The sequence below is a fragment of the Helianthus annuus genome, chromosome 13 (genome assembly GCF_002127325.2).
Source record: "Helianthus annuus cultivar XRQ/B chromosome 13, HanXRQr2.0-SUNRISE, whole genome shotgun sequence".
Classification (NCBI taxonomy): domain Eukaryota; kingdom Viridiplantae; phylum Streptophyta; class Magnoliopsida; order Asterales; family Asteraceae; genus Helianthus; species Helianthus annuus.
This window is the reverse complement of record NC_035445.2, coordinates 48,534,178-48,544,460: the sequence shown is the minus strand read 5'-3', so window position 1 is coordinate 48,544,460 and position 10,283 is coordinate 48,534,178. Positions and strand designations below refer to the sequence as shown.

The 10,283-nt window shown below is 36.3% G+C and overlaps 1 protein-coding gene across 1 annotated transcript; it reads left to right on the top strand.

The window, feature by feature from the left end:
• The first annotated feature begins 2,302 nt into the window (after positions 1 to 2,302).
• LOC110885811 (protein O-glucosyltransferase 1) lies at positions 2,303 to 10,256 on the top strand. The gene is made up of 6 exons (XM_022133525.2): positions 2,303 to 2,865; positions 6,503 to 7,173; positions 7,692 to 7,884; positions 8,600 to 8,664; positions 8,758 to 8,968; positions 9,593 to 10,256. Exons 1-6 carry the CDS (start codon positions 2,650 to 2,652, stop codon positions 9,953 to 9,955), a joined length of 1,719 nt encoding a protein of 572 aa, XP_021989217.1. The 5' UTR covers positions 2,303 to 2,649; the 3' UTR covers positions 9,956 to 10,256.
• The last annotated feature ends 27 nt before the right edge of the window (positions 10,257 to 10,283 follow it).

The window sequence follows — 10,283 nt, the reverse complement described above, 5'->3', positions numbered from 1 at the left end:
ACATAGAACACAAACCCACAAATAAATACATAAAACCCGCTCATTTTATTATATTTATTTCTAGTCCAAAATAGGAAAAAATCATTTTCCTATATTTGTGAAAAATGCTATTTTCACCTATTTTTCCAACAATCCCCTACATGAAAAATGCTATTTTCATCAAATTTGCAACAATCCCCCACATGTATGGAAATGGATCTTTTCCTTACACTTTTCAACGATAAACTTCGACAGTTGAGTATTGTAAGATAGGTAGGTTAAAGCCTTTGAACCTTCTTTCGTGAAGCGCACTTAGCTTACTAGCGGTGTGTAGACGCGATGTCCTTGAACATACCCCCATTTGTGTAAACGACAATAGAGTTCACACAATACTCTTCCTGGTTTGGCCAACTCCTCATTGTCGTGTCCTATTATGGTCCTGGAACACTAGCCTGGTTCTGCGAGAGCTATTGGATTTGCGCACCCCACAAATCCATTTGAAGCGACCACACTTCTCTCCAACATAGGTGATTCCCATGAATCATTAAAAGCATCATGGTTATTTGATTTCCCAAAATCATTAACCTTAATATGCTTATCCTCATTTCAATGTCACTGATTGGAATGGACTAGGAAGTTTATTTAACTCCCTTTCAGTTTTGGGGTACTCCCCCACAGTGACTCCGTTTTGGTAATATGATTAAGTTGTCCTATTGAACTTAGATATTGGGATCTCCAGTACACATATGGCTGGCAAAGGCTTTGGCCATCTTGGAATATCTTCCACGAATTGACGTAGCCATTCCACCTCCTCGCCTGACTTATCCAAGGCGATAAATTCAGATTCCATTGTGGATCTCGCTATGACCGTTTGCTTAGAAGACTTCCAAGCAATAGCAGCTCCTCCAAGTGTAAACACGTAACCACATGTTGATTTGGAATCTTTATTATCCGATATCCAGTTTGCATCAGTGTATCATTCGATCACTGCTGGTTGTCGGGTATAATGCAGTCCATAGTCTTTTGTGTATCTTATGTATCTAAGCACCCTCGTGATAGCCTTCCAATGATCCGCGCACGGATTGCTGGTGTATCTACTTAGCCTACTCACCGCGTAAGCCAAGTCGGGTCTAGTACATGTCATTAGATACATTAGACTGCCAATAATTCTTGAATACTCTAACTGAGCAACTCCATCTCCTTTATTCTTCTTGAGATGTTGGGAGGTATCAACTGGAGTTCGAGCTACACTCGTATCTCCCGAGTTGAATTTTTCAAGAATTTTATCCACAAAGTGCAAAGTGCACCATCAAAGCGTCACATTGCGCCGTAGTGCGCCATCAAAGCGCCATAGTGCGCGAGCGTGTGCGAGTGCGAGTTAGGGTGCTCCGCACCCTTCGCGAGGACACTAGTGTGTGCTTCCATGAAACAATAAGGATGGAGAGTTCCACCTTAAGTACCCATTTAAGTTCCATCTCTCCTCCGATGTGGGACAAGGTGCTACTTTCCCTTTTGTTTCAGCATTGAATGTTCCAAACACCCAACTTTGAGTATCGATATCTCATTAATCTTAGCTCCGTTTTGGACGTGTTTAGTTCGTTGCGAAGCTATTGCAACATAGAACACAAACCCACAAATAAATACATAAAACCCGCTCATTTTATTATATTTATTTTTAGTCCAAAACAGGAAAAAGTCATTTTCCTATATTTGTGAAAAATGCTATTTTCACCTATTTTTCCAACTCATTAGTTACATATATTTTCGTTTCAAGTATACTAATATCAATATAATTGATATGTTACGAAATTGACATCAATGAGACGGTAAATTTATAAATTAACCAATAACTATTTGCATTTAAAAATTTGAAAGAAAAAAAGTTTCAACCCAACAAATCAACAATACCTACAATTATAAACTAACCAGGCACTTTCAAACTTAACAATTGAATTAATAATAATAATACATTTTTTTTTTGTTTTAAATGATTTGATTTTTAATATATTTCATTCCAATCATCAAAACAAATTACATAAGAATAACAAGTAGACGAGTAACAAACTGCGCCATCATCCTCTTCTGAATAAAAAATTCTAATCTACTAAAAACAAAGCCTCGCCCCTGAGGGGTCGAAAAGTTGTTGTGGACCAAACGCTGAACTCTAGCCAAGAACCGAACCGTCTCCAGCATCAACAAACCGAACGTGTCAAACGCCAGGAAACAGAAAACGTATACAATTCCTTTTCTTAATCCCAAACAATTGAAAATTCAACACCTGTTACATAAAACAGGCAACGTATCGTAAACACCAAATTACACCAATTTGTTTGTTTCATATTTTAGTATCAAAACACCACCTTTAGTCAAGAATCGGTGATTATTTATTTATTTATTTAAATTTAGCTTTTCATTTTCCCTTTTTTTCTTTTCCCTCTTTACACATTACAAAACAACAAAAGTCTCCCCTGTTCCTCATCTTCCCCACACCACTACCACCACCGCCGCTGTTCGCCGGAACTATAAACCCTAACTCCACCTTCAACAACAAACAAACAAACAAACAATATCAATTTCTAACCTCCGGCATCATTTTTATATAATCTACTACTCAAACAGCCGCAGATTTGCTTAACAACAACAACAAGAAGACATTTGGAATTATTGAAGATGCAAAACGATTGGTATGATGAAGGTAATAGCAATTCAGTGTGGAGATCGAGATCTAAAGAATTCTACAGACGTTTCTCCGACAAGATCTGGCTTCCGTTACTTTCCGCCGTTTTTACCGCAACTTCTAGATCCTCAGTTCGCCTCCTTTTCTTCGTTATCTTCATGCTCGCTGCCGTCTTTCTCTCAACCCGGTTGCTCGACGCCACCGTTCCGGTACGTTTCCGATTCGTATTACACGGGTCGGGTTGAACAAATGGTATCTTAATAAATATAAATAATCTTTTATTATGTTAAAATAATCTTTTATTACTATAACTAGTTATTATGATCAGATTTTGTTTTTCGTTTATATAACCTTTAATATACGATAATTTCTACTATGTTACTGGGAAGCGCTTATTTTTATCTAGGGTTAAATGTCATTTTAGTTCATGTAATTTGGGTCATTTTATCAGTTTAGTTAAAAGGTTTCATTTTTCACTTGTGTATCCAAAAATTTTCACCATTTCTATTTTCGTCCACTGGGTTAACTTCATCCATTATTTCTGTTAACAAGAAAGACAATTCGGTCATTCTATATGGCCGAATTGTCTTTCTAGTTCACAGAATTACATATAAAATGATCGACTTGCCCTTCTCGTTAACAGAAAAAATGGATGAAGTTAACCCAGTAGACTAAAATGGCAATGGTGAAACCTTTTTAGACTCACAGACAAAAAATAAAACCTTTGTACTAAACTGACAAAATGACCCAAAGCACAGTGACCCAAACCAGAGTGACTAAAATGACATTTAACTCTTTTATATATGTAAATTTACTGAAAATTGAATATGCCATTGGTACGTGCTATTTTTATCTATAATTCGAAAAGGTTTTATTTGAACGAGTAAAATATACTTGATTTTTTTCATTACGGTGACTGTATAAAGTTAGTTGAAAACAGTGGCGGATCTAGGAATTTTTTTCACTGGGTTCACTTTTCTAGATGTTCCAATTTCATATGACTGATCGTAAAAAACTCGGGTCGGTTCGACGGTTCGGATCAGGTACATAATAAAAATACGATACCATAATGAAAAGAACACCATCACTAGAAATTTAAAAACATATAATATATATAATATGACGGTCTTTACGAATAAAAAAAAACTATCTAGAATTGTTCCCTACGAGTTTTCATCGTATGTAAACGTTGCATTACACTCATGTATCCCGCACCCATCCAATTACACAAATTCAAGTTTCAATATATTGCAATTTAACATCACTAACGCAGATTAAAACAAAATACGTTAGAAAGTAACATCCCTAAATGGCGAAATTCTAAGTTTCAACACAAGTTAAAAATTTACAACAAAATAATCTAAGTTTAACACATTAAAACACAACACAATAGTAATTAACAATTTAGCATGATACCAACAACAAATTATAACAATTATTTAGTTAACACACCTGAGTCAATGAGACTGTGATAAAGACGATATTATAGAGGGTGGAAGCAGGAGGCTGAACGGTCTGCAATATATGTGTATTCTTGCCCTTTTGTTTTTAGGTAACCCTAAATAGAAAAAGGAACAAAAAATAGAACTAGAAAAGGCACAGATACAATGATACGGGATTCGAACTTGGGATGTCTAGTTTAGAAACAGAGCTATTAGCCAATGGAACAGTAGAGATTTTTGTTTATGGGTTCACCCAAAATTTATTTATGGGTTCCTTTTCAATTTTCTATATACGTTTCCGTTAAAAACTACAAACCGACTGGGTTCCTAGGAACCCAATGTTTGAATACAGATCCGCCCCTGGTTGAAAACGTAGTTATAATTACGGTAAAATCAGAGGCGGACCTAGGTGAAGCCCAAGGTGAGCGGGCACACCCCTTGACAAAAAAAAGTTAGTGTATTTTTTAGGCAAAAAACCCGACCGCACCCCCTGAAAATACGTTTGAACCACTCATCCACACACCCAACAAATAATTTTTAGGTCCGCCACTGGGTAAAATGTTCTTTTAGTGGCATGGTTGGAAAAATCCTGACTAGCCTTTGATTAATCGTTAGTCCCAGGTTCACCGAGTAATTTTTATTTAGTGAGTCAATTAATCAGTAGGCGGTCGACGGTTGTCAAATCTAGTCCCAGTTGGCCAAAAATCAATGGTAGTCTAGCGATTCTGGCCAAATTTAGGCCAGATACTTGACCAGAACCTGTAAATTCTGATAACTAATCCTATCTACTTGAAAATATAAGTCGGATAAGGTGTTAAAACATGTCTATTTAAAAAAATACATAAAAAATGTGTTTATATACATATAAAAGCTGAAAATTACATATAAAATCTCAATCTGATTAATCCTGATTGATTAATTGCTACAAATCACATTTCAACATATTTTTAGTATAATTTTTCTTTTTCTGTTAATACAGAGAGCAAAAAATTTGCTGGAAAAGTAGATTACTCCCACAGTTCCACTAGTAGTTTGAAATGATGGGGAGAAAAAAGTTATCAAGTTGGCTTTTATTTTATTTCTAGATTTGTAATGAAAACGACAAGGTCGTTGGGATAAAACGACGTAGCATTGTTTGATTCCGTTGGAAAAAAAAATGAATAACCACGTTGCATCCGGCGTGACGTTCGCACAACGTACTTTAAATTCATAAAGGCATGTTGTTTATTCTTGACACGTGCCCACCAGTGGGCCCACCTCCGGAAGTGTCGGCTCCGATGTACCCGATGTTTCTGTTACCTGCTGTTTTGTCTCTTCTGGATTGTAAAATTATGTAACAGTTCCCAGTCATCAATTATCATCGTCTCAATTAATTGTTAGGTGTTTGATTAGTCAAAGTTGGTTGGTCAAAATTGAAGTGTAATTTCATGATGCATAATAAATATAAAGAGTAAACTGCCAAAATGGTCCATGAGGTTTGGTTACTTTTGTCACTTTAGTTCAAAACTTAAACCTTTTGAATCTAGGTCCATGTGGTTTCAATTTTGGTGCCATTTTCATGCAAAATCAAAATCTGGTAAGATTTTTCAGTTAAAATCCAGTTTTTTCTCCCTTTTAACGAAGGACAAAATGGTCTTTTAACGTTTTATTATAACAAATTAAAAAATCTGACCATTTTGCCCTTCATTAAAAAGGGAGGAAAAAGAAAAAAAACTGGATGTTAACTGAAAAATCTGACCAGATTTTGATTTTGGATGAAAATGACAACAAAATTGAAACCACAGGGACCCAGATTCAAAAGGTTGTTTTGGACTAAAGTGGCAAAAGTGATCAAACCTCAGGGACCATTTTGGCAGTTTACTCAAAATAAAATTATAGTTTACAGTAATCATGATCATAGTCGTCAATAGCGGTCGCTCTGGTCGCTACAGCAATGAACGTAACGTATAGGTCGAAGTTCGCTACAAGGTATGCAGCCATAAATAGCGGGATTTTAGTTTTTCTTAAATATAAACAAGGATTAATATAACTATAAACTAACCGGATTATAGGGGTTTGTGAAATATACATGTAAAATATCGTATATACCAGGGTATTTTGATATAATATACATATAAAGTTTTTTAAAAACTTTTTTCTAGTGTATCGCTATATATAAAATAGTGCCCGCTATTCGCTATGTAGTGTATAGGTACCTTATCACTATTTGTCGCTATTCGCCATTAACAACTATGATCATGATCTTAAATAAATTTAGGTATATAATTATGTAAAACATGATGCATGTAGTTATTGGAATCATAAATGTGTTGCCAGATATTCTAATGGATTGCAACATACACAATCTGGATGATCTGCTACTGCTTTGGGTCTGATTTTTTGTGTTTAATTTTCGTTGTCGCAGACGATTATTCAAAACCCATCTTCGAGTTCGTTAGACCCTACCAACACAGTGCACATTCAACCAACCGTAGATCCACTAATATCGAAAAAACCGTCTGAAACTGATCAAACTACCGAAACAGTAAAAACCGAACCTACCATCACTCAAGTGATTGCCAAGAAGCCTCCGAAGAAAATAGAGATTCCGATAAAATGTATATCGGGCAATCTAACTAAAACGTGTCCAGCAGACTACTACCCGAAAAAATTCAAACCACAAGATGACGAATTCACATCGGATGCGTCACAAAACTGCCCGGAGTACTTTCGTTGGATTCACGAAGATTTGAAACCCTGGAAGGAAACAGGGATAACTGAAGAGATGGTGTTGAGTGCGAAACGAACAGCTAATTTTCGTTTAGTGATATTAAACGGACGGGCTTATGTGGAGACGTATGAGAAATCGTTTCAGTCTAGAGATGTGTTTACGCTATGGGGGATATTGCAGTTGTTACGAAGGTATCCTGGGAAGTTACCGGATTTGGACCTTATGTTTGACTGTGTTGACTGGCCCGTTATCTTGAAGAAGTACTATAACGGGCCCAATGCGGGTGCTCCACCGCCTTTGTTTCGTTACTGCAATGATGATTCTACTTTGGATATTGTTTTTCCGGATTGGTCGTTTTGGGGGTGGTAAGTTCGTTACCGAATGATTTTCGTCCCCTGAGATTTAGCCAGTTATGCTACTTTCGTCCAAAGGTTTGTTTTTTCGTATCTGGATCCAAAAGGTTTGAAATCTTGCCATTTTCATCCAACTCGTTAACTCCATCTATTTTTCTTCGTTAAGTCAGGGGTATTTTCGTCTTTTTTGTTAACTTAAAGAGCAATTCGGTCTTTTTCACTTAAAGGGCAATACTTGTACATTATGCTAAATGCTTGTACATTAAGTGAAAAAGACCGAATTGCCCTTTAGGTTAACAAAAAAAAAACGAAAAATTCCCTGACTTAACGGAGAAAAATGGATGGAGTTAACGAGCCGATTGAAAATAGCAAGATTTCAAACCTTCTGGATCCAGATGCGAAAAAAAAAAACTTTGGACGAAAGTCGCAAAACTGGCCAAACCTCAGGGATGAAAATGACATTTTACTCTTTTCCTTTTATTGAACTGTTTGATTTGATGCAAATGTAAGTAATCTTGAAATTATTATAGGCCGGAAATTAATATAAAGCCGTGGGGATCTTTGCTGAAGGAGTTAGAGGAAGGGAACACGAGGACGAAATGGATAGATAGGGAACCGTACGCTTACTGGAAAGGTAATCCGATCGTTGCGGAAACCCGAATGGATCTTCTTAAATGCAACGTTTCCGATAAGCAGGACTGGAATGCGCGTGTCTATGCGCAGGTAGTGTTTCTTGGTAACTTCCATAGGTGGCAAAGTGGGCGGGTCAACGGGTCAAAAGTGATGCGTTAGGTTCTGTAATTAGGGCTGCAAATGAACCGAACGAACACGACCTTGTTCGTGTTCGTTTGTTAAGAAATATATGTGTTCACGAACTGTTCATGAACACTTACCGAAACCGAATGACATTTTATGTTTGTGTTCGTTTGTTAATTTTAGACAACGAACGTTGATGAACACAAACTAATGTTCATGAACACAAATGGAAACACACGAACGCTAACAAGAGTTCATGAACAGAATATATAATACTCTCACACTTATTAAACATATTATTTGTTGGAATTTTGCAGTATTTAAATAAAATAATAAAAAAACACTAATGAACTATCAAACAATAAACGAAAAAATTACCAAATGTTCACGAACATAAATGAACAAATGCGGCCTCTGTTCATGTTCGTTCATTTAACTAAACGAACAAAATTTCTTGTTCGTGTTCGTTTGTTTCACAAACGAATTTCCGGCCAAACGGTTCACGAACTGTTCGCTGAACGCTTGCAGCCTCTGTCGAAAACTTTTGTCCAAAATTTAATATTTTTCATGTGAAATAGAATTACAAAACCTATACAATTAAAAAATAATCTACATTGAAATAACTAGGTTTAGGAAGTTATATTCATAAATATAAAATAATTCATTTATTGATCTTTTTCAGGACTGGCTTAAAGAATCACAGCAAGGTTACAAGCAATCAGATTTAGCTAGCCAGTGTGTCCACAGGCAAGAAAATCTGTGACTAATTGTTCATATATTCATCATTTGATGATCATGTAATTATGAACTTTATTATTATTATTATTTTTTTAAAAGCAGGTATAAGATTTATATCGAGGGATCTGCATGGTCGGTGAGTGATAAATACATTCTGGCTTGCGATTCTGTGACTTTCGTGGTGAAGCCGCGTTACTATGATTTCTTTACAAGAGGGTTGATGCCTGTTCATCACTACTGGCCTATTAAAGAAGATGATAAGTGCCGATCCATTAAGTTTGCCGTTGATTGGGGCAACAGTCACAAGCAAAAGGTAATACTTTTTTTTTGTTATGAAACTCTGTTTCTAGAAACGCAGACCCGCAGAAGTGGCTATTTTAACCTATTTATTATTTACAAAATATCAAAAGTAGACCAAAAGTGTTGTGGTTTTAGTTTGGACCCACCTATAGTTGTTAATAGCGATGACAGCGAGCGCTATAGCGAATAGAGTAGCGTAGCCCTGGATCATCGCTATCTAATGTTTAGCGCTCAATAGTGTGAAATAGCGACAATTAGTTTTTTTTCTTTTATTTTTCTTTTGAAATATTAAAAACCGAAATTTAGGCGTTTTCATGGACCAAACAGGTGTAATCTTCACTAATTGCATCAAAAAACCTTAAATTCGTGAATAAAACCTTTTAAAAAAAACAAACTCTAATACGTTATTGCTAAACATCAAATAGCGCTCGGCGCTCGCTATCTCATCAATATCGCTACGTAGCGTATAGGTAGTTTGTCGCTATTTACCGCTATTCGCTATTAACAAGTATGGACCCACCCGTTGGATCTTAATATAAAAATAACACATTTTGACCCGTTATCCAGCCAACTTGTTTTGCCAGCTATTATACTGACTAGTTAAGTTTGTGACACTTCCATATACATTTTGTGGCAGGCGCAAGAGATAGGTAAGGCCGCAAGCAATTTCATTCAAGAAGAATTGAAAATGGACAAGGTATACGATTACATGTTCCATCTTTTAACCGAATACTCCAAACTCTTAAAATACAAGCCCACAATACCCGAAAAAGCAGTGGAACTATGTTCAGAATCGATGGCTTGTTCTTCAGAGGGGTTCGAGAAGCAGTTCATGATGGAGTCCATGATCAAAGGCCCTTCACCGGTGAACCCATGCACCATGCCACCACCTTATGAACCTCAAGCCCTAAAATCTCTTCTTCGAAGAAAAACAAACTCGGTACTACAAGTCGAAAAATGGGAGAGGGGGTATTTTGAAAACCAAAACAACAATCCCTAAGCCAGATTTTTTTTTTTTTTTCATGTTGTGTTGTATGATATTATATCATCGCCGGTTTAGTTGTAGAGAAGAGTATACGATAGAGCATCAGCACGGTTCTTGGGTGCCACGATCTACAAATGCATAGGTAAGTTTACTAGTTGTTTGGTTTCGATAGCATCGAAACATATAATCATACAAATTTATCATAACGACGTTGTAAGTTGTAACATTTGTCTTCCCATGAGGAAGCTACATATCAATGTGTCCAATATGCGTTAGTGGTATTTGAGGCGGGACATCGATAGCTTGTAATGCGAAATTTGCTTAACATGTCATATATTGATAA